The sequence below is a fragment of the Pungitius pungitius genome, chromosome 3 (assembly GCF_949316345.1).
Source record: "Pungitius pungitius chromosome 3, fPunPun2.1, whole genome shotgun sequence".
NCBI classification, from domain to species: Eukaryota; Metazoa; Chordata; class Actinopteri; order Perciformes; family Gasterosteidae; genus Pungitius; species Pungitius pungitius.
Genome location: NC_084902.1, coordinates 18,741,271 through 18,766,488, shown reverse-complemented (window position 1 = coordinate 18,766,488; position 25,218 = coordinate 18,741,271). Strand labels below are relative to the sequence as shown.

The 25,218-nt window shown below is 41.3% G+C and overlaps 1 protein-coding gene across 2 annotated transcripts in view; it reads left to right on the top strand.

The window, feature by feature from the left end:
* Window positions 1-21,822, top strand: part of bcas3 (BCAS3 microtubule associated cell migration factor) — a 260,468-nt gene extending 238,646 nt beyond the window's left edge. For both annotated transcript variants that reach the window (XM_037479089.2, XM_037479079.2), the window contains one exon: window positions 20,259-21,822. In XM_037479089.2, coding sequence (XP_037334986.2) covers window positions 20,259-20,407 — 149 coding nt within the window. In that variant the 3' untranslated portion in view covers window positions 20,408-21,822. The remainder of the gene's footprint in view (window positions 1-20,258) is intronic.
* The last annotated feature ends 3,396 nt before the right edge of the window (window positions 21,823-25,218 follow it).

The window sequence follows — 25,218 nt, the reverse complement described above, 5'->3', positions numbered from 1 at the left end:
CGACGAATGACACAGCAGCGGCCGCTGCATTCGACATCTTTGACAACAAATTGTTGTCCTCGTGTGTGGCCGCGTGTGCGCAGCCAGCAATATATGTCAATGTACGTGTTACGTGTTACGTAGGCAGGTAACGGAGGGAGGGGTATAGCGAGCTCATCAGATGTTTCCTAAAATGAAACATTGTTCACGAGTCCCAAAGCTCGAGTCCGAGTCGAGTCGGAAGTCTTTCGAGGACGAGTCTCAAGCCAAGTCTTAAGTCACTGTGTGTGCGACTTAAGTCGCACTCGAGTCCAAGTCTCAAACTCGAGTCCCCATCTCTGCTCCACTCAAATGAAGCACGCTCAACCCATTTCATTCATTTCCACTAAATTCATTGCTGTATTTGTTACACAGGAAGGACTACAAACACATCCTGTGACATTCTATGGAAACAAAGCCACATTTGGATCATGGCCCCCCACCCACATAGGACCCATTCATGCCACGCTCCTCCCCGGTTACAGTGAGAGATGCAGTTGTGACATTCAGTGAATTATTCACAGTCGCTGTATGTACACTTTAAAATGTTTCCGCCATAAATTGAGTTGTCCATGGTGTGTGTTTAAAGCCTCTCTGATTCCGTTAGTGTGTGTGTCTTGGTGTGAGGCGTAGATGGGCGAAGGCAGATGGTATCTTGCTCAGTGTCTCCATTTGCTAGGAGATGTGGCCTCGGCGCCTCGTCACACAGCACAAAAGAGCTGCTAACCTTGAACCTGGTTGCAAACACATATATCGAGGCCACACACACACACTCTTAACTATCATATACACACATTTCCTCATTTATTATCACATGTTTCCCAGCGACAAGTCAATTCTCTGCTGGCTTTTCAAACTTCAGTTCCAACTGACCCTGTCATTATTTGGGAAATTCCACTTCTATTTATTACAGTTTGGTTTTTCCGCCATTTTTGTTTGCATTATGATCATTTGCAATAAAATATTTGCTTGGAAACACAGCAACAAACAAGCCATTTTTCCCAGCTTTCTGGTCAGAGGATCTCGGAGCTGGAATGCTCACTGATGTAACAAATCACCATCTCTCGGACATTCTCTTCCAGCACACACACACACACACACACACACTCTCACAGAGACACTCTCGCAGATTCACAGGGAAAACAAAGCCTCCAGTCAGGGTAATGGGGCTCTCACGCTAAGGCCGAGACCCGGCGTCGCCAGCTCGGAGGGCAGGTGACAATCACATAGAGCGGTGGACGGGGGGATGGAGGGAGGGAGAGAACGGGACGCGTAGTAGAGGAGCCCAGGGAGTGCGAGAGACACTGACGACTAAAGCACACTCTGAATGAAACTCGATTTGGCTCCAATGATATAATGTTGCTAACTAGATTTGGCTTATTGGTGCGTGTCCAACATAAATTCCATTGAAGCCATATGGAGAGTGGGCTACTGCTCAACCCAAACTGGTGCGTCTCGGCTAAGAGCGACTCCAGCTGAGGAACAAGGACATCGTTACCAATTACCTGCATTCAGCCATTTCACATGATATATATTTTTGAAGCGGAAAGCTATTTTTTATTGAATCTCAATCTTTGTTGCTCATTGTTTGCGGTGGTTTCATTTGCCGTGCATCGGAGGCGTTTTCCAAGGGAAGAGAAATCAGATATTATTTGTTTACACGGGACATGCAGCCACTCCATAAAAGGTTTAATCACTTGGGTGTCGTATTAATCAGCCACAGAGAAAAGCTAAATGGAGATTTGTTGACTTAAGCATTTCCACTTTGTACCTGTGACACAGTGCTGTCTACTTCGAACCAACATCCCATCACTAAAATGGGCTCATGGGTTATTTTATGAACATTTTCCCACGAGTAATAGAGTTTGAGTTGTGGATGCATTGTCTATAGGAATAAATACATAGTTAAAAGGCGTACGTAAATCAAGTGTTCTTTAGACAGACAGAGACAGACACAGACTTGCTAAAGATCTGCACAATACTTAGCATTAGCATAGCAATATACAAAACGTTATGCAATAATAACCAATGTACAGTAATTGATAGATACAATAGTTTATGTCATTTTGAGTATTTATGCTGTATATTTATATTTGTGTCGTGATGTGGACAAGGAGTAAATTGAATAGCTTCATTAAAAAAAAAATTAAGAAGCTCTTTATGCAAATCGGTAGACTGCATGAGGCTTTTGTGTGGTTAATGTGTAGGTCTTAGTAGAGTCCGTTCACATATTAGTTTATCGGGCCGCCAGCTTCTTCATGTTTATATTAGTACATCAAATGTAAAAAATCAACTGCTAACTTCTGTTGAATGTCCAACCAACAATTTTTTTCATGATCCATTGAATGCTTCGAGCACTTCAAAATAAGAGATAAGGGCCTGGGGGTAAGGCAAAAATGTTTCTCTTCATTGTAGTGCATAATTAGTCCTTCATTCATTTGCTTATTTTAAGACTGTACACAGTGAACCTTTGTCTCCAATTATGTCAATTGAATCCCATGTGTTCATTAATTCACTTTTAACAAAAGTGGTAAAAGAAGTGTTTCTATCTGGACCGAATTTAAACCCAAGTTACAGTTTACGGAGGGTTTCTTTGTAATGCCTTTAGACTCTATTGATCTGGAACAAGCTTGGCAGAACAATACACACCCCATCATCTTGAATGAAACCGAACCATATGGTTCTTGAAATTAAATGGGGTTTCCATTAAGAACAGGATGTTTACATGGTTGGTTTATTTTGATTCTTACATAAATATTACTGTAAATTCGATTTTAGGTAGCCTTAAAATGTCTTAATCATCTCCTGATAAGAGCCAACGATCTATGACTCACCGCCTGCACAACTTATAGTGAAACTGAATAATGATTTAGATGCAATATCCTGAACTCAAGGTGCCAACAGCATTTCGTTTGTTTTTCATGTTGCTGTACTGAGCACTGAATGTGTTGTGTTGAGTTTGGTTGATTGATGAGTTAATGGTGCCGAGGACCACCCACAACCAGAAGGTCATAGCCAGCTCTGTGTGTTGGATCCAAACTCAAAGAAGCTGGGACTAATAATAATAACAATAATAGGAATAATAGTTCAACTGTCTGAACAGCACAGAACTCAGCTGGCTCTCTCAACGCTCGACTCAAGACAAATATTTAGGTGAGCCTTATCAGCACCAAAAGGTTGAGAGCATTTCTGTGTGCGCGTGTGTGTGTGTGTGTGTGTGTGTGTGCGCATGTAGAGGCATGTATTGGTTTTAATCAAGTCTACCAATTGCTCCTATATTTTTGTATTTTATACAAAAACAAAATGTGTAAAGCTGGAGGCCTTCACACACATACATACAGTCCACCCATCTGTATGTATGTGTGGATGCATACATTTGTGTACCCATTGCATGTGTTTATATTTAAGTTATGTCTGCAAATGTGAGCCTGTGTGTGCATATATTTAAATGCAAGTGCATTTGTTACAAGGCTCCTTACGTGTGTGTGTATATTCAAGTGTTTGCAATTATCTGAGTTTGTGCGCACGCATGTGTTGAGAGATGTGTGTTTCTATCAAATACCTAATACCTACATGTGGTCGAATGTAAACTTGTCTGTGTGTGTGTATATCCACGACTGACCTGCACTACCTCTTTAAATGTGTTATGTTTGTGAGCCAGCAGGCACCCTGACTCTATAATTGGTCATTTGCTGTGTTGGAACCTTGAGCGTAGGCTTCTGGTTGGTGGACATACTGTATGTCGGCTTTGGAAAGGTTCTACTACTACTGTTCGTGTGTCGTTTTTGTGTGTGTGTGTATGATGTATCAATGATAAAGAAAGAATGAGATTAACAGGCATTGTTAACATATGCGAGCACCTAATCTTAAGGAGACAACACAATGCTGCTTATCTTTTTCACCCCATGTACTAATCAACATTATAGTAGGAGCATGCTATTTTACCATTTGGGCCAAGGGTTCCTTTTCCATTTGATGAATGTGCACTGTATATTAGAACAACCTATCAAATACAGTGCCTTAATGTTTTAATGCCACTGGACTCTGCTAAGAGCCTGTAATCTACTGAATGCATCTCAGTGTTGGGCTCATGACTGGAAAAATGCAATACATTACTCATTACTGTTACTTATTTCTAAAGTACCATAATTGCTTTAGTTATTAGTCCCTGTGGGCAGTAATTGGTTCATCTACTCATTCATCTATTTTTCTGTTGAATGTCCAGTTTTGCAGCTTATCTTCAAAACTACCTGGATAAATAATATCCATATATTTTATAAATAAGTATGTCTGATTGATTTTAAAACTGCTTTTGTCATAATTTCACTTAAGATGAGAGCTTTCTGATTTCAAAAGCTCAAATACTTCATCCTTTCTAGGCAAGAGTAGTAGAAATACACCCATATAAGGAGAGGCCAATGTCTACCTTTTATTAATCCCTGTACTAGGAAACTTCACAGACAAAAAATCTGCTTTGGTCATTAATGGGAAGAGACTTTTCAATGGGCATATGACATAAACATCAATTTTTTGGTAATTTCCTAGGCTGTGTGTGTATAGTTTGAAATGAACATCAAGCGGCCTGCTGTGTCTCTATGCATTCAACACGCTTGATGCTGCTGGTTGAACATCACGGTGTTTGTAAAGGTGTCTTGGGTGGGGTAATCCTGATGTTAGGGCACATAGGATTGGAAGGTTCCAACTGTAGCTATATGAAATGCTGCCAAACTCCAGAATAGCGTGTGCTCTACTAAGTTCCAGGCCGTGCATAATGGGGCCTCACACCCACCATGACACCCACTGTGCTATTGAAAATAATGAATGGCACAGACTAATCACACCCCAGTGCCAAGCAAAGGGTGTAACTTTTCCGCTTTTCCAGTGCAGACTGATGTATCCCTGTTGTACAGTGACAGGGTTGATTACTAGGGGAAAAGTCAGACTTTTATTTTTATATTTTGGGGAAATGCATTGTTTTAACTGTCTTTTCATCATTAGTCGACTTCTTCAACAACCAAGAGAAATCATAAATAATCTCCCAACTTCTTCTGTGCAGCCAATCAGACTGATCTGCCTATTGTATCGATGTCTAGGGATTATCCAACCAATTCACTGAAAAAGTTGAATGTCACTAACAGAGGCAATGGGGGATTCCCAGAGGTTTGCAGCACGGCGTGGTAGAATGATACCTGGAATACACAGGACATTACTGGATTATATACTGTGTATTGGTGTAAGCATTTCTCAGGGGGATTTAATGTGAACCAGAGTTCTCCAAGTATGTAATCAGAAAAGTCCATGGATGAAAATGTATTTATTTAGAGATTACATTACATTATATTTATCCAAAGCGACTCACAATAAGTGCATTTCCACATAGAGATACAAACTCAGAAGAACAAGTATTCCAATCATACATAAAAGTTTTATTCGGACAATCTTACAAGGGGTGATGGTGGTATGCTTCAAACATGGTGCTTCTTGAGTTACTCTACAATGAAGTAGCTGATTTGTGCCTATGAGCACCATAGAAGCCTGGAGCCATGCAAACAAACCGCACAGCAAAAAAAAAATATATTTTTTTACTATTGTATAAAAATGAATAGCCTTCTTAAGTTTTGCTATTACATAAATCTTTCCTTTGAAAACATCATTAATTGGTCTATTAAGGAAACATGGAAACTAGACTGAACGCCTGCTCAGACAGCTGTGATTTAATGGTGGTACAATACATCCTGTATTTGAATTGGCCGCGTACTCCATTCACACAAAGCCAGGCTATTATCCATCCTGCCTGCTGACTGGTTTCTCTGCTATTCGGCCTTGTTTTACTACACTGATAGCTATCATAAGAGCAACAACATGGGGAAGGGTGGGGGGCGTGCAGGCTTGGAGGTCCTTCTTTTCCTATACATCAATACAGACAAGTGCTGGCGGCTTTAATTCTACACATACACACATCACGATACAGTCACACACACACAAACTAACATTTGTGATGTTATACACTTGTATACAATCCTTGTACACATGTTTAGTTTCTTGCAGTGTCTTTCTGGCTGACTAGCAGATATTCTTGCACAAGTTCATAACATTCTGTAAGCATGCAAACCACTAAAGAGAAGTGTCTCTGAGAAAAAGTATATTTGGGTTAGAGTTAAAAGAAACTTTATTTGGGTACCCTGTTTATGAAGTTTGGTGTCTAGAATGTGTCACCAAATTGTTGACTGTCAAGTAGGGCGTAGTATTTTTACATTTTGCTCGCTTCAAGTTATGATTTCATATCACAGATGAATCATACCGGATATCCAGAGCCAGCTTTTATTTATTATTTTGAAGATGACACACATTCTGTCTGGAAAGATTGGGGTTAGGCAAAGGTCCGGTTTAGCGCTGAATGTTTGCGCTTTGCATTAACTTTATGGTGCCATTACAACAACAAAACATCAGAGAGAGATCGGTTTATTTGAACTGGCGAAATCTTTTGAATCTTTTGTATTTGCAACTTGGGTGAATGATGAGCAAATTTGTGACACATGAATTGACACAATGGTGTGAAGGGTTAGCTCTGCAGGGAATGCCCACTAGCCTTGTTTCAAAACCTAATATGTTTGTTGTCACTTTTTTACATAAGCCGTGCCTCCCCCACACATCCCTCATATGGTCACTGAGCTGCTGTGGCCCAACTGCCACCGGTAAAGATGAATTAGCCACCAGCTTCCCTGGATGTACAGCTCCATGTTTACTAGACACAGCGTACTTCTGACTATGGTCTCAATAGCCGGCCTAATGTATAGACTGATGGACTCACGCCACACACACACGCACACCATTTGGATACTTGACTAACTCAAAACTATTAGTTAATCATTTTGTGACATGCCCAGAGGGCCATGTTGTCCCCTTGCTTTAACCAAAGAGAGAGAAGAAAGCGTGCAAGAGGAGTGCCAGAGAGAGCAAATGCGTGCACTCTCTCCCTGAAAGCTACTCAGCGCTGCTGTGACAGACAGAAAGAAATAACACAGGGGGGGGGGGGTGGCGTCAGGGACTGAGTGAAAGAACAGAACAAGGAGTGCGTAGCTGGCTGAGGCCGGAGAGTATGGTGCTGAGAGAAGAGATGACGAGTGTGAAAGCAGAGTGTGGTCATTATATCTGGCCTTCAGCGCTGCCCTCTTCCCAACCCCCCCCCCCCCCCCACACACACCCCCCCCGCTCCCCCGTCCCTCGCTCCCTCCCTCTCTCTCTCTCTACCTCCCTCCCTCTCTCCGACTCTAGTTGCCAGGCGAGAGTTTGAGGTTAATATGCGGCGACAGTGTGAGACGATGAAGAATAATTCCTGTATTCAGAGTTGCCCCTCCTCCTCTTCATCCGCCTCCTCCTCATCCTCTCTCAACTCCACTGACAAGTCAGGCCTGGATATCATTGTATCATTTATCCCAGCCTCGCCTCTGCCACTCTGCCTCGTTTGCCCAGAGGGAAGTGTGAAAAGTGTGCGTGTGTGAGAGTGTGTGTGTCTATATGTGTCTATGCGCGTTAGTGTCAGTATGCGCTTGTGTGTATGCCGCTCCAGCTGACTGCAAATGGGCTTTTGTAGAGTTTTTTGGAGACTGCACTTAACAGCTCGCTCAAGGGAGACACACACACACACACACAGATAAGGGGCTGTAAGGGTTCACAGAAAAGGAGGGCAAGAGCAGAAAGAGAGAATTATGACGAGAAGAGATGGTGAGAGTGGAAGAAAGCGCTTTTTAAAGCCCCGTTCTTGTGTCTGTTTTGGCTCGGTCGGACAACAAGAGGACCGGAGACACACTTTGTATAGAGTATCAGAAATGGTCTCCGGCCGACGGCGATTCACTTCACCCAATCTGCTGTACCACCGGCAGTGGCACGCAGCAAAGCACTTGTCCGCTGGCTGCACCACGTAACTTGCCCTTATCCATGAGCTGTCACTCAAACCACATCCAGGATATTTCCTCTAAACTGTCGCTCTGGCTGAAACTTACGGCCATTATGCAAGATGCACATCTTGTGCAGCAATCAAGATGATCAACTTCTGTTGCTTCTCTCACAGCCAAGGTCCAACCACACTGACCTCTTTTTGGCCTTGAAAGGACACCTGACTCAACTGAGGTCTTCTGCTGAATCCACAACACACATCTGAAAATGTGGAAAAGCCCATAAAGATATATTACGAATAGGTCAAACATGGAAAGGAACAGACCCGTTTCGTGTGGATGTCTTCTAATTTCAGCAAGACTTGGCTCAGGAGATACGCCAGTTGAAAACAACAAAGCAATTGTTCTGTGCAATCAGTATGTAAGTAAGTAATTTGTAAGTAAGTACCGGTATTTGTTAATTTGCTGGTGGAGAAGTAAATTTATATATTTATATGATCTTGACATAACAAGTATGAAACCACCCACGGTTCATATTACTGCCATCTGTAATGCAAAGGAGATAAGATTCAGCAAATAAAGTCTCCTAACTGGGAAATCAGAGGGAGGTCACAACGTTAACGTTATTACTATTATTATATTAATTTGTTATCCAGCACACTGCATCTCATCAGTCACATCCAATATCCCAAATACTGGAACCTAGATCACTGGTTAGATGGAAACAAACAGGTACAGTGTAGGCAAAGTGTTTGTGTTCACACGCCGGCTCACGCTTTAAACAGATAATGTGTTTTTGGGGGTCCATGCACACTTGTATACACCCACTTCTCTCACACCCTGTCATACTCACTCTCATGTATACACATATATCAGACACACACTATTTCTCCTAACATGACCCTGTATGCGGGTGTGTGTATCAATAAAATATAGTGGCATGAATAAGTGATAAGATACATAATGGAGAGGCAGCCGAGCTGAGCCAAGCCAGCTTTCCACAACACTGGAACTTCCTGTCAACAGAATGTCCAACCAAGGACATGTCCTCCTTCTTACAAATGGGTTAGAGGAAAAGGAAGAGTAGAGATAGCAGGATAAATGTTAGCACATTGGGCAGTGGGCTACACCTTGACAATTTTGGAACCTAAAGAGCAACGTTCTATCAAAGAGTCAGGACCCCTGGGGCCTCAGGGTGGAGCCATCAATTGGTTGATTTTATTTGTCTTCCTCTTCAAGCTGTCTCTCCGTTCGCACCCTAAAAATAATTTGTGAACATTAGTACAAACATCCACTGAATGGCACTTTCTGTCTTCAGGGATTTCCCTGGCTAACAAACTGTCATTATACGTAATGCTGAATAGTTTTTAGATGTCAACATCTAACATTTTTTTTATTTTATATTTCTAATTTATCTTTTTGGAAATGTGTGTTTAAAATTATCTTGTTTTATCTTCATTCACATTATAAGTCAATTCAAGCCCAATTAGTTTGTGTTTGTTTTGTGTTCCTGTTGTTTGGAAAGTTTTAAAACCTGGATAACCTTTCTAGTTGTTGATTATGATGATGATGAATTCTCTTTAGTCAGTGAAAAAATAATATTTGATGTCTGTCAAATTGAAGCGATTACTTAAAAATAGAAGGGGTGATTTTTATAATGTATCTACTTATTATCTACTACCAGATTGCAAACTATGCTGTGGCTACAGCTGTAACCATGTTTTCTAGTTTTTCAGTGTTATATCCATGCTAGTACATGTAATCTGGAATATGTATGCAGTGCACCATCTGCCTCTTCTTTGAAGCTTTTCCATACAACTTGTTACTTTTCACAATGCAAAGAAACCTTTCAGCATTAATCAATATAAAAAACTGTATTTTTTTACAACTCCTTAGAATTCTGGCTAGATAAAATAGAGATGGAATAATGTTGATAAACAAGAGATATCTATTAAATGTCATTATTTGCTGATGATCCACAGTAACCCCATGGTCCTAACAAGTATAAAATAATATTCACTATTTTCCATTCAATTTCAACTAAAATGCATCAGAAATGTGTGTAAGAAACTTACTTACTGATCTACTGACACTCATGCATATCATGTCAACATATCCCTGTAAGCATATTTAAAAAGAAATCCCCTTATGCAATGACTTTTTGTTATTGTCCATAAATAGTCCACAATCTGTACTGATCAGCATCGTCGTCTACTGTCCTGGTGGCACTTCTCACAGCAATTCATTGTTCTTTGCATTTGGCAAGTTGGTGAGTGTTCATGCTAAACCCTGTTTCTGTGTGTGTGCATGGGCGTGTGCATGTGTCTGCATGTGCCTGCGGCTACATCTTTGCACGTCGTTTGCATTCTTTGGTAGTTTTGAATGTAAAACCTTCGACCTCTGCGGTCTTGACCCGTATCTAAACAGTTCAAAGACAGTACGTGCTTCACATGGAAGCAGATGAAAGAAATCATGCTACTTTAAGCTCAAACCGTATATACCCAACAACTGACTTTCTATTTATTCAAACTGTAGCCTGTTAGATTTGTCCTCTTGAAGACAGCTTTTCTACTCCATATAAAGGCAATCCAAATGTAATGGATGCTCCTTTTGTATCTGGCTTCTCGGCCACAAGCAGGTTTTCAAAGGACTCTGCTCCTTCATACAGTCCAGCTGAACCTTTTTCCGTCTGACCCTTCGCTGACTGTGTGTACAACTGTGTGCACATTACGTGTTTGTGTGTCTCTCAAGGTTAACCTGTACACAAGTAGCCATAGTACATTGATGTAGTGCTTGATGGAGCCTTGTTCCAGCTCTGTAGGTGTATACACAAGTTTGCTCTCATGTGCCGCTGTTCTGATTTCACACTTGCTTCAGGAAAGGTCTCGTAGGCCGTTTTGTGTATGTGAGTAAATGTGTGTTTGATTTACAGTATGTGTGTTACTACTGTGACTATATTTAGACAGCTTAACCAGACGACCCTTTTAACTGTACAATTAATCAAAGCTGTATCAGAATCAGTCGTCTGACTTTGATGTGGCGGTTTACTATCTACAGTTTTGGAAAGCAATACTATCAAGCATCAGAAAGGATCCCCCTAATGTTAGATTCTGTCCTGGTGTATAGAGGCAGGTTAATGTATGACAGCATTAGAGACTCCTGGCCTGAAGTTCAACACACGCCGTCAATATTGATCCATGCAAAGTAGAGTAGCCAGAATGAGATGAACTGAGGAAGACATACAACTGTTATATAACACACACAGTCTTCAGAAGCAGCATTGTCTTGGCTGTGGGCTGCTCAGGTATGTGATGTGATGATGATCGGCAGCCTCCTGCCACACACCTGTCTGTTAGTTTCCTCAGTGGACACCAACACCAGCAACCTCTTTCAGCTGAGACCAGCCCTCCTGTCCAAAACCATTCACAGGGGTCTCCCAAGATGCTTGTCAAAGAACATCCAACCATATGTATTTGAGTGTGTGTGTGTGTGTCTGTGTGAGAGTGAGTGTGTATGTGTGTTCAGGATAGACCATTTCAGTAGTCTACAGTGGCACCTGTTCTCCCCCATAGGCCGTTTGCACGTGAAGTGCTTACACTAGTAGAACTCTTTGAATATGCTTACTGTTGACTGTGCGTATCTGAGCCTCAAGCACCCTTCTTTGATAGATGTAGAAAAGAGATTACATTTCCACAAACTGGTGAGCTCTCCAGAGCTGTGTGAGATAGTTGTGTGATCTTGTGACCAGGGGTGGTTTATACATATAAAACCCCTCCTGTGACCTGTATGGAAGCATTGGCATTTGTGAATATTTTTATTCAGGTTTTTGATGTGCCTCTGTTGTTCACAGTGTGCTGCTCTGCATCATCTAGACCACAAGACGATTTCAGTTATGAGGAAAGTGATGTGCAAATCTATTAACTATCACATCCTGACATATGAGCCAGGCAATGGACCAGGATTAAGGAGTTGGGAGTGGTCTCCATTTGTAGTCCTTTTGGTTACATGCAGCTAAAGAGAACAGAAGAGTTGGAAAGCACATGTCAAAACTCAATCTGGGAACCCAATGGTTGTTGTCTGACGGTCATTTAGTTTGCACACAGCCTGCTTGTGGAACCAAACAGATGTAGACTCTCTTAACTCCATCTCCATTCTCTTGTGTCAAATTGCTAATTCGACAGTCAACAATGACCTGAACATGGAAGAGGACGTTTTGGTCCTGACTTCCACTGGTTACAATGGAACTCCATAGATCCTGTAACCGGAGCTTCAGATATAAAAAGTGTCTTCTTTCTTTACCAGTAATGTGCAAGAGTAGGTGCCTCTCTTAGAAAGACAGGCGCTACCATAAACAGTACCACTTGCCTGTCAGTAACATTCACACACTGTAGTCCCAGTGACAGGAGCAATCAATATACAGGTTAGCCAGGCCTGGGATCAAACCGCCAACCCTCTGATTGGGGGCCAACCGTGCTCCCCAATCACCCACAGTCACAAACTGTGTGTAACTGAAAGTAATAAATACACAATTATTTTTCCTGTTTGCTGTTTATGTTACTCATCTGATAGAGCAGTCTGGGTCTGTTGTTCTCCTTTGGCCCGTAAGCAGCAGTGGGCCTATAAAAGAAGTTGCACACAGTGCCCGGCTGTGAGGCGGCTGCCAGTCTGATCTGAGGAAGTAGCCAGTCAAGTCCTGGGTCAGCACTAGGTTTTCATTAGAGGCCTAATTCAAAGCGGCCCACATAGAGTGTCAGGAGTGTCCCGGCCTGTTGTTGGCACCCCTTATAACACTCTTAAATGAGCAGCCGATGGGAAAGTTGTGGTCAGCTGTGTATTCGGAGGTGGTGTAGCTTTCAGAGAAGGCGGAGAGAAAGTCCCCGTTCAGGGGCCTGAATTAGTCCCATCAATCTCTTACTTTCTTTTTCATTTGTTTCTTAATCACGTAACCTGTTGAGTGTCGTGATTCATGGGCCTAGCGGCATGCTGGGGTTTACCCTGTGGAGTTCAAGCGTGAGGCCAGGATCCTCTGTGGACTTGCCAGTGTTTGAGTTGGAGACTGTTGGTGTGTTTATAAAGGTGCTTAAAACATCTCGTTCCCTGTGTGATTACTAGGTGAAGATTTAGACCTTTTGGATGAACTCAGGACTGCAACACTAACCGTTTCCTGTCATCTTGAAATTATAAAAATATAAACTCCATGAAGTTTGATTCAGGCTAGTCACCAGTGTTTGAGCCGTGGACAAAATGAAAGAGATCAGCCACCATCACGTGGCGCCATGTGAACGCCGCACATGTCTTTTATCCCAATATACCGTATGTGGTGTTAGTGTCTCCAGCCGCATTAATGTGAGCTGTCCTTTACACAGGAGGGTGTGTTAAGCCTGGCTTTTCACAGTCCATCAGGATGATCTCCAGTAGATGTTAATGAGCTTTCCCACTAATGTGGACTCAGTCGTCCAACTGGCCAGCTTTCTAAGGATTGTGCAGAGCAAAGGCTCACGTAGCAGCGTTGCCATGCTTTCATGTGTAAAACATCTGTAAGTCTTTACTATTAATGATGTTTTTTTACATATAGTAGTAGTTATTGAACGTATAACATGCCACTACTTTTGATTGATTGACATTTGTAAGAAGAAATCAACTATATTTGTTATGGGGCACTGACAACCTGGAGATGTTTAACCTTCCTCTGGTGTTCGGGTCGGCACCGACCCGTTTCCAAGTTTTAAATGCATTAAAAAACACGTAAATTAGTTTATTGCGTCAAGGCTTTTTGACTTTGTCAAGAACCTCTATTTCAACAAAATAAAACAAAAAAAAATGTTTTCATTAAATTATAAAATGCTCTGGTTGAAATTATGACCTTTGTGTTGTTCGGGTCGGTTTCGACCCGGTTATAAAAGTCAGATTATAAAGCAATAATAAGAACCAAAACATAAATCATAAGTGAACTGTCAGCCAAAACACTGACAGACAGCTCCTCTCCCAATCATGTGAGCTTTAGGGGATGCTCATTTTGAGCTATTTATGCCATTGTCACTAAAAAGAGTCATCATTGCTATGACAAACCTGGAAGGAAAAAAAGTCCAGGGCGACATGTGGAAAGACATTGATGAGGAATACCTGGATGCCTGTATTGGTGTTCTTCTTCCTGCTGGAGTGTACAGATCCTGCAATGAGGCCACTGATAGTCTTTGGGACGCATCGACAGGCAGAAATATTTTCCGCGCAACAATGTCCCTTCAGACCTTTCGCATGATATCAAGAGTCCTCAGATTTGACAACAGAGATACCAGAGCAAGATCTGACAAGCTTGCCCCCATCAGGGATGTCTGGGAGAGATGGACGCAGCTCCTTCCACTGATGTTCAACCCAGGGGCAGAGGTGACAGTGGATGAACGTCTTGTCCCTTTCCGAGGAAAATGCCCCTTCCGGCTATACATACCCAGTAAGCCAGGGAAGTACGGCATAAAAATCTGGGCAGCCTGCGATGCAAAAACCAGCTATGCCTGGAATCTGCGAGTGGCATCCCCGAAAAGAACCAAGGAAAACGTGTGGTCCTCGATATGACTGCTGGACTGCAGGGTCACAATATCACTTGTGACCATTTTTTTACCAGCTATGACCTTGGACAAGAACTTCTCAGGAGGAAACTTACCATGGTGGGCACAGTGAAGAAAAATAAACCTGAGCTACCTGCTGAAATCTTGCAGGTGAAGGACAGGGCTCCACTTTCCTCAAAGTTTGCTTTTACAGACACCACCACTGTTGTCTCATATTGTCCAAAAAGAAAACGTAATGTGATACTTATGTCGACTCTTCACAAAGATGCAGCTGTGTCATCAGGAAGTGACAAAAAGTCCACAATCATCCTCGACTATAACAAAAACAAAGGAGGAGTGGCCAACCTGGACAAGCTGACTGCCACCTACACTTGCCAGCGAATGACCAGGAGATGGCCAATGGTTGTGTTTTACAACATCCTTGATGTGTCTGCATGTAACGCATTTGTGTTGTGGACCCACATCCACCATTTTTGCCACACATGCATCTAAACACACACACATACACATGCATGTTCTTGCACACAGAGACTTTTACTCTGATTTGGTATTTTGGTTTGATTTGCTGGATTGGTTGTTTGTTTGACCTTGCAAATCTATATTTTGTGTTATGACCTGTTCTGCTTTTCTTTTTGTGTTTATATTAAGGTTCTATTGCTGAAAAAAATACTTTTTTGCCTTTTTCTTGAAGTAAATATATATGGGTCGAAACTGACCCGTAACACCATAGATGTTACTATAGTTGATAATATTAAAATTAAAAAATAAATAAAACAAATTTATTTAAGAGATGTGTTCTAATAGTGCTTAGTAATAGTCAGGTAACACAAGAAGCTTTTATTTATTTATATGATTCTGTTGAGGTTCATTTTACCATTTTTTTTTTATTGAAATCGAGGGGTATACTGACAAAAAAAGGCCCAGGGGCCCACACCAAAATTAATAAAACCAATATTTTCATGGATATGGAAGCCTAACAAGGTAACCAAGAGATGAGAAACAAATTGGATGATAGCTAATTGTTTTTAGTGTATTTTACAGCTGATTTAAGACACGGGTCAAAACCGACCCGTTAACATAAGAGATGGTAACAGAAAGCGAACACAAGAGGAAGGTTAAGAAGTGTTTCTTTGAGTCCCAGAGAGGACTACAAAGACTGAACTTGATCATGCTGTTAACCCCATTAGCGAAATCATGAGTTCCTTTTGAGACTGGAACTCTTCAGTCACAGTTTCTTTATCTTTATCTTTTGCCACCTTGGAATTGGCAACATTAGACAACAGCTCTGGATGTTTGCATCTCACCTAAGTGAGGGAAACCATGTTAATGCAGCATGCACAGTCAGGGCACGTTATTGAGGTATCCATACCATCAACAGCAGGGATGCCAAAGTCAAATCCTTTGAAATCAAGGCTTTTATCCAATGCGACTTACAATAAGTGCATTTCAACCGTAGAGATACAAACTCAAGTAACAAGAAAGTACAATTTTCATCAAATAAGCAGTTTCTAAACATGTTATAGATAAGTGCCATTATAAGTACAATTTAAGTACTACGGTTTGTTAGTACTACAGTTTGTTAGTGTTTTAGTCAAGGTAGAGTCTAAGGAGGTGTGTCTTGAGTTTTTATGTTTTGTCCACTATGACTTGTTTTGTCCACATGTGAGCAGTGACAATAGAAGAACACTCATTAATTGTTAGTGGGTTAATTCCAAATTCCATCCAGCACCAATATTTATGTCAACCAAGTTGGCATGAACGTCTGTGGTTAGCATAAGTGTGTGTGTGTATGAGACTGTTGGGGGTTGGAATGTGACGTGAGAGCACTAATCAGAGCCAGCTGGGGCCAACGGTGAGATTAAAGTTAAAACACAAAAACAATCAGCTGGGATAAGTATACCATCGCTATGGGTTACTGCTTCCATCCCAGGCTCTGAGAGAGAGAGAGAGAGAGAGAGAGAGAGAGGATGGATGGATGGATCTCTTACCAGTCTCACTCTGATTGAGAGCTCCTTTGTTTTCTCTTTGATCCGTCCTCTCAGTGGTGAGTGTCGTCCCACCACAACATGCTCATGACACACCAACGCACAGCCATTCAGGACCACAGGACCTCCTATGCATATTTAGCCCCGTGTGTGTTTGTAATGTATAACCATTATATCGTTTTAGTATTTGAAAAATGCATTCTTAATTATGTTTGGCACGACCTGCTTACAGTTGGTGAATCATGTTTGGTAACACTATCACCCAAACTGTCTGTTGAATCAAAATGTACAAACTAATTTCCTGGTTCAACTCTGCTGAACTTTCTGTAGGCCTGTAACTGTACTAAACTGGACCTAACCCATAAACCTACCCCAAACTTAGTCCAATCAAGTGAAGAATTACAAAAGATTTAGCATTTATCAAACAATAAATGTTATTATTATTATTATTTCTATGTTGCCATTGCTGTAACTACTGATGGTAGTAACTAAACTGAAGATGAATGCATATAAAAAGAAGCATGTTTAGCTGAAAAACGATTACTGAATGTGACACTGTGTTCTTTTTTTCTCTTCAGTTTCAACAAGAGTATTTGTAGTGCTTTGCATTTGAGGTTAGATTGAGCTCGTATGAAAATGAAAGTGTGTATGCTGGAGAGTGTGTGTGTGTGTTTGTGTGAGGGTATAAGAGGATTAAGGCCTGTTCACAGTCGAGGGTGCAGACTGCGTTGTTTCTCATCATTTCCTCTGTATGTCCGATTGGCTGATGAGGTATTAACTTGCCTCTCAGTTGTTATATGTGTCTCCGTCGGATTGGGTGAGGATTGTGTCTAAAACGCAGCCACCTCTTCCCCCTTGTTTAACATTGCCAAGAATCTATCCAACATTGGCCTGAAAAACCTCCTCTGTTATCTCCACACGTGGCATCCGCTGCTGTTTTACTGATAGCTTTTTGACTGGTAGTTTCTTTTGAAGTCTAGCCTCTGGTATCGTGACAGCTCCAGTCCCAAAGTCAACAGCAAACAGCAGAATGTCTTCCAAGATTAGGCTAAACATGGGAAAATAAGTGATTTTGAGTGTCCTAAAATGGTCTAAACGCTATTTAAGAGGTTTTTCATTTAGTAAAATAAAACACTGGAGAAAACACCTCATGCAACAGACTTAAGGGGCTGTTATCGGCTTTGATATTTGTTTTTTAATATATGTATTTTATATACTTGTATTTAATAGCCGCAAATATCCGCTGTCTCATATCAGCTGTCATTTAAAAGCCTCGGTCAATCAAACATTACAGTTGTTTCCATTTCTTTATTGGTCTCTGTGCAGAAAAGTATTATCTGCACATGGTTGGGACAAAACCCCCCTGTAAATAAGCATATTGCTTTACCTAGCGACATCAGGCCCAGAGGAAAAGATCTCCAACATTAGAGTGCTGGGGGATTGTGTCGGGGGCGTGAGAGGTTAAGACTTGTTGAATGGCTGGTGGGCGTCACACAATGAGGTGGATTAGGCAGCACTAGAAAAGGCCTTTGGGGCTTTACTGGGGTGTTCAGCAGCTTATGGCGCCTACAATAACACGGCAAGAGAGCAAATCGAGCTGGCAAAAGGGCCAGCTGGGAGGGCAAGTGGCTGGCAGACCTGTCAGCGTGGTAGAAAGCAGGGAAGCTGTGATGTAAGAAAGAGTGCAAACGACTGATTGAGAGAAAGAACACAGCTTAATAAAGTCACCATGGCTAGAAAGAAGCAGCATTTTGCTAGAGGTCCCTCATCCTCCTACAGGTCCTTCGGGTGTCACTTCGGCATTGAGACGAGTAGTAGGAGAGCAGGACCGGTGTAAGGCCGCGGAGCAGAAGTGAGGCTCACCCTCTGTGGCTCCACCACTTGTCTCTGCTTGCCTCGAGCTGTGGTTGGAAAACTGATATCAGTGCTGATGACCCATATTCATACAGATAAACCCTGGCGCTGTGGAACTTTGTGCGAGTAGTAAGAAATTGTTTTTTAAAGCACCAAAGTGTTTGAAACTAGAGATCACACTTTTACTGAAGTCTGCACATATCTGGTATGTTGTTCTCATTGATGTATCCATACAGACCTGATCCAAAACAACACTGTTATCACCGTGCAATTGCAGTTGCTGGTATGCTGGAAAAACATCATCATCTTGTATTTCACCGAGGACATACCAATTCATTAGCCTCCTGAATGTATAACAATAAAGCAGCAACATTGTCTAGCGTTAAAATAAAAGACCCAATACTACCCAGTGGCCTCCTTTATAGCCCTCGCTCTGCCTGGGATCACTGCAGCCCTGTCTGCCCCGTGTAGTGCTGGTGAATGAAACAGGGGGGAGGGGGGAGGGGGGGCTGGGATAACACTGCAGTGTGGCACATTGCGTGTTAGCTGGGATAATAACAGTGTGGTTTGTATTAGGTTTCCCTTGGCTAAAGTAAGAAGCTCCCACTTCCTGCATGCCGTACGTGACAAAGACAGTTTCCACGTTGGCCTCTGAACATCTGCAGGACGTATTAAACGCACGCTGTGGTTTTATGTCAGTGCAGTACGAGTTTGAAAAGGCTCTTAAGCTAATTAGACCTCATGTTCATCTCAAGGTCACTGACTCACTGTGCAGTTTTTGACAGACCGTAGTGTACCATTCAACGTCCACTCAAACTGTAGAAAGAATTCATTGTTTGATACTCTTTTATAGCTGCTGTGGAAAAAAGTTTTTTAAAAAAGAAGAAAAAAAGAGCATCTCAGCTTTTATTAACATCATGTCAGCATGTTTATATGGAGCTGGGCATTTAAACAACGCCATGTCATTTACCAGTGCATTTCCTGTTGGGTTCAATCCTTTTTCTATTATTTGGAAATGGTCAAAGAGGTTTTATGCTGTACACTACTACGTTTTTAAACCACTATGCACTCACTAAACTCATGGATCTCATCATTTTAACAGTGTCTGAAAGCACGCAGGTTCAGTACTGGACTCCCATTCTTAGCACTGGGCTGCCATTCACGCGCACGCCATTCTGTCCATTTATCCAACATTATAATCTCACAGCTGTGGACTTGCTAATAACTGTATTGGATGAGTAATTCATGGTAAAATAATCAGAAGAGATATCCTTCTTTATTCCTGCTTTCTGTTCAATCTAGTAATGATGTTTCATGTTGTGTGCCTCTTGGCACAGGTTGCGTTTAAAAAATGTTTTAAATTGCATTCATGTTTGATCTACACAGCTGAATCACAAATAAAGATCTTTAATATTTTTGACCAGTTGGATATAACACGATAGAACATAAACACAAATACAGATGAAAGGTTTGCCAATAGGTAAGTCGGTGAACTGCTAGAATGTTCCCTTTCGGCATATACGGTCTAATCACATGACTGCATATGCTTTTTGACCTTGGTTGCATTTTAGAAGGACCCCTTCACCTCCAGCTTTTACATGAAACCGTTATGCAATGTCCAGCTGACCTTGATTCCTTAGCATTCCTTTGCTTCCTGAATATGACATCATTAGATGCCCTTCATTTTGATCAATGAGGAAGTCGGGGGCTTATGGATACTGGTTACAATACACCTTTCTTTACAGATACCAAAACAGCCTACTACTTTTTATATGTGCTTAATCCTTTTTGTCCGAATTAGCACACAGTGCTGACGGTGTGTGTCAGAGGACAAACTGTGCACGTGGACAGTCGTGTTGTCTGACTGACTTGAAAACAGATCACCTGATCACTGTGGCTCAGCATTCTCTCCCCCCTCCCTTTCTCTCTGTGTGTCTGTGCAGAGCTGCAGAGGGAGGGCAGCATCGAGACCCTCAGCAACAGCTCGGGCTCCACCAGCGGTAGCATCCCACGCAACTTCGAAGGCTACCGCTCCCCCCTGCCCACCAATGAGAGCCAGCCGCTCAGCCTCTTCCCGACCAACTTCCCGTAGACTCTCTCCTCACCTCCAGGAAGAACCTTCCACCCGCCTGTCTCCCCCATGTCGGTCCGCGCAGCATCGCACCGACACGCAGCAAACCAAATGATGTCTTGTTATTGGTTTTTCCCTGTGGTGTGTTCTGTGTTGTTACTTTCTCATTCGGTGACTCACACGTCAGTGTGATCGCAGCTACATGCAGTGTTAGTGTTTGATTCTTTTAATGAGGTTGCCAATGTGGTTTGTATTGATTTTCAATCATTTAAGATTTAAAATGTAACAAAACTCCTCAGTGTTGAAATTGCATTGATCTGGGGGAAAACATTTGTTGTACACTCTTGAAAGCTAATTTCCTCTCAGCTTGACTGATATTAAGTTGCTTTTATTTTAAGTGCTGCCGGCAGATAACCAAATCTAAAGTAGCTTGTATGTAGTTTCATGACAGAATATTTTGATAGAGTAACTTCTTTTATTTTCCATATCGGATTCTTATTAACAGGCCAGTATCAGCCTAGCACATCTCTCGTGCTTTTAAACTGGCTGCTGTGTGATGAGAAGCCAGCCGACACTGACGTTGTTGGAGGCCAGCCGCCCTGTCCTCGCCGCAGCTGATGTTTCCTCTGTGCCGGCCGCCATCGTTCTGCGTGTGTGTTTGAAGTTTTACGGTGTGCCTATTGTCTGAAGGAGCCATGAGAGCGGGAGCACCGAACAAAGGAAACATGTTTATTCCAGTCAGTGACGTGTAGCAGCTCCTTTTCCCTCTGTATGTGTGTGTCTGTGTGTGTGTGTGTGTGTGTGTGTGTGTGTGTGTGTGTGTGTGTGTGTGTGTGTGTTGCTGCTCTCATGGCCTATCCCTAAATGTTTTTGATTGAATTTGTCCCTCTCATGCCTTTGATTATGATATAATTACATTTGACAAAAGATGCAGTAATTACATGACACTATTACTCCATTGCTGAACTCATTTAGATGTTTCCGGATACGGAATTTTAATTGAGCGTAGTAATAGAGGCCCTCGTGCTGTATTTTGTTCATTAGTTTTTTTTTTACCAAAATATTTTTCCCGCCTCTAGTTTATGCTCTCTTACTCAATTCATTATACTTAAATGCGCTAGCTTGTCCTAAAGCAAAGGACATTTACTTTGATGATCAGAAATTCTTTTATTTCACTTTGCCTGCTTCTTGGTCTTAAGCAGAACATTTGTCTTGTTGAAGACTGAAATGCACTATTTACAGAGAGGAAAAATGTCAACGATAACATACAAGCCCCATGCCCATGAGGGCATGCATTGCATTTACGTGTTTTAATTCAGAGCAAATGCTTGTTGTTGACAGTGCGAGTTGCTTTGTGCGTTTGACTTTTCCCAGAAGACATGCAAGAAATTAAAAAACACAATAAAACACGAAGTGAATGAACAGTGTGTCCTTTTTCTCACTCTGATTGCACTTAGTTGTGCCGTTCGGATTTCAACCATGGCGGTGACCATCGGCACATCGTACCACTGGTAATTAGTACCATATTTTTTAACAGGCAGTAAAGTGCTGTTAAAGAGACTTTTTATGGGCGGTTGGCTCTTTGTTCTCAGAGCAAAACGAGAGGCCATGTTTGTTTCTCTGCTAATCAGCACAAAACGTTAAATCCTCAAACTAAATGAGTGAATAAAATTTACATTGAATTATACCTCGCACGCTTTATTGCATCGCATCGATGTGTTCATGAACTGCTGTTCATAATATAAAAAAGAAGTCCCTGCCTAAGGGAATATATCCAAGCCTAAAGAGATGAAACAAATATAAAAACAAACTATTATAAAATATGATGATATTATTCATGAATAAAGTATGGCTCAAGCTTTTTTTCTCCCCTTCATGCAGAGGAAGCGAGTATTGTAGAATAATAACAAGAGGGAAACTGCACCTTTTCACAGAAAACCTTTTATTCAATTTCAATAAACAATGTTTTTTTTCGAGGCAACTTTTGAAACGTAAAAGGAAAATATGATGAATTGCAGGATAACACACTAAAATGTATATGCATAATGTAAGTCATTGTAATGGCACTTTACAGGGAGGTTCTGGGCACTGTAAGCTATATACATTTTAAGAACAAAATTCTGAAATACTAAACTTGGCACGTTGCAACAGTGTTCTGATGCATGTATTCTAACAGTAACTCAGAAAGATATGTCCTTTGCAAAGCAATAAAGCCCTCATCACTGAGTCAAATCCCTCTGCAGAGAACTATCTCCCCGACATGTAAATGGCATAAACTTTTAAGTACTGTGCGATGAGGTGAAACCACTGATACTGTGTTCAAAGGTGTGAGCTTTAAACAGGAAGCAAAGTGAACTACAAAGTGAACACTTATGAATCTTTCCTTGGCCAATTGGGTTACATTAAAACGGATGCTGATGCTGATTTCACTGATTCTCCTGTATTTAGCGTGGTCACTAGAAAGCATTAGCTCGTAGTACTGTTTTGTGTGTGTGTGTGTGTGTGTGTGTGTGTGTGTGTGTGTGTGTGTGTGTGTGTGTGTGTGTGTGTGTGTGTGTGTGTGTGCAGATTAGCATAGACAATAATGAACGACGGCAGGCTGCGTACATATTTACTTTACTAAAAGATGATGGATGCCAAAGTTTTTTAATTACCATTAACTACCAAGTCCATCATAAGTGTTGTTTAGCTGTAACAGCTTTACCATCATTCGTCATTTGGAGACTTTACAAGATAAAGTAACTCTTCAGACCTCCTGCTAGCTTCTTTGCTCAAAAGCACAAAATGTCTCCTGTGCTTTTGACCTTGAGGGAATAATGTTATAAAAGCCAACAGTTTATGTGGATGCTTTTACTTCTGCTGCTCGCTAATCATATCCAAACTGTGCTCGGTGCACATACACATAAATGCAAATTCATACATCGCTTGTAGCATTTATTGTGGTTTCCTTCAGCGAATCACTTTTGCTTATGGTTATATCTGTGCTGTGTATGTATTCATTTATAACGTCATAATAAAAACCATGATTGTGGATCCTGCAATTAAACAAACAACATAAATATGATTCCATTTTTACAATTCAGAAGAGGGATCTTACTATTCCCCTGAGCATTTATTGCATATATTTCAGAATTGCGCAATATATGAAAATCTGGTGATCGTAAGACCTTAAAAAATAAAAAAGCTTACAAATATCTGCTTACAAACTATTATGATTTTAATTTAATTCAAGTTATATTTATTTAGCCCCAAATCAAAATGTGTCATTAGGGGCTTCGCAATGTGTACAACATTCTCGGCCTTTGGATGACTACATTTTGGATGTAGAGGTTGTTAAATGTAGATTGACATCCTGTAGTATATTAGTTTCTGCAAAAATGCTGATGAACATTTTTTTTTCGATTGAAAGTGAGCAGCCAAGAATTATGACATGACCAAAGTATAGAACAACGTAAACAAGCATGGCCTCTTTACCTGTCACTTTGAGTTGTTCTCTGCAACTAAGCTACCCGTATGCTTCCTGCATGTTGGACCATCTCCACAGTCTCTTCAAACCCACATGGCCCTGTGGATGGAAAAGATGCTAAGAAACACGTTACAGGACACTTATTGGTTTGCATGGCCTGAACCTTATGTTAACATATTTGATCTTTTTTTTGTGGGGGTTTTCCTATGTTGGTATAAGGGTGTCAGGACAGAGGATGTTGGATGTGTACACACTGGAAAGCCCTCTGAGGCTAATTTGTAATGTGTTGAGTAATGTGTAAAACAAAAGGAATTGTGTTGTATTGAATGGAAGAAAATATGGAACTACCTGCTGTGACACACTTCCCTTTGAAGGGTATAAATAATACTAGAATTTCTGAGGAATCTGAGAGAACCAAATTGTTTTAATAATAGCCATATAATTAAGACTATGGCTTTGACTTTGGCTTAAGAAAACAAACAAACAAATTGACACAAGGACCAATAGAGCATAACATCCTAATCAAAACCGGCATGCTACATATTGATCGATGTATCACTGTCAAAGAAGAGTTCAATCTTTGAACTATATTGAATTACACAATTGTCTAAAACCTCACATCAGGTTCACTTACAGACTATACCAGATGAGGATAATTTGATGTTTGCCTTTTTTCCCCCTTATAGTCACCTCCAGGAGTTCCGTAGACCGAGACAGCTTTGTTACCCTTAAGCATCAGTGTGTCAGGGCCTGTCCTGACACACTGATGCTTGTCCACCAAATGTCCAAGACAATGCCTGTTGATCTGAGCTCAACCGGCTGCTGGAGATATGTGTTTGAATCAGCAACTTGGTTACGATGTCTTCTGGTTCTACTTTAATTTCATCCTCCATAACTATCCTTCCAGAGGCCCACGAGTCAGTTCCCATGCTCTGCTGCTTTAGGTTTCTGTCATTTTACAAGGCAGTTAATACAACGCGTACATGCAAAGAAGAGCAGAAGAAGCAGGGATCCACTTACCTAAACATCTCAAGCTCACTTTCATTTCAATTAGCCCACATTAATTCAGAGTGTGAGAAGATGTGTGTCAGCTCAGTATTTTTAAGGGTGCAGCGTATCACTGCACTCATTCCTCTCTGACTGCGCTAGTATTTTATGACAGGATGATGACTCAGTTGCATATGTTTCATTAATTCCGTTTTAATTCTTGAAGCCTTAAATAATCATATCGTCACAACTAAATTTGAAACTTGTGGAAACTTTCACTTGTGAAAACAATTTTAGTTGCCAGGGATTAGACTTACTAATAATTTGTAAAACTGGGAGAATAATAGGGCACTAAAAAAAAGACGTGAAATCGAAACTT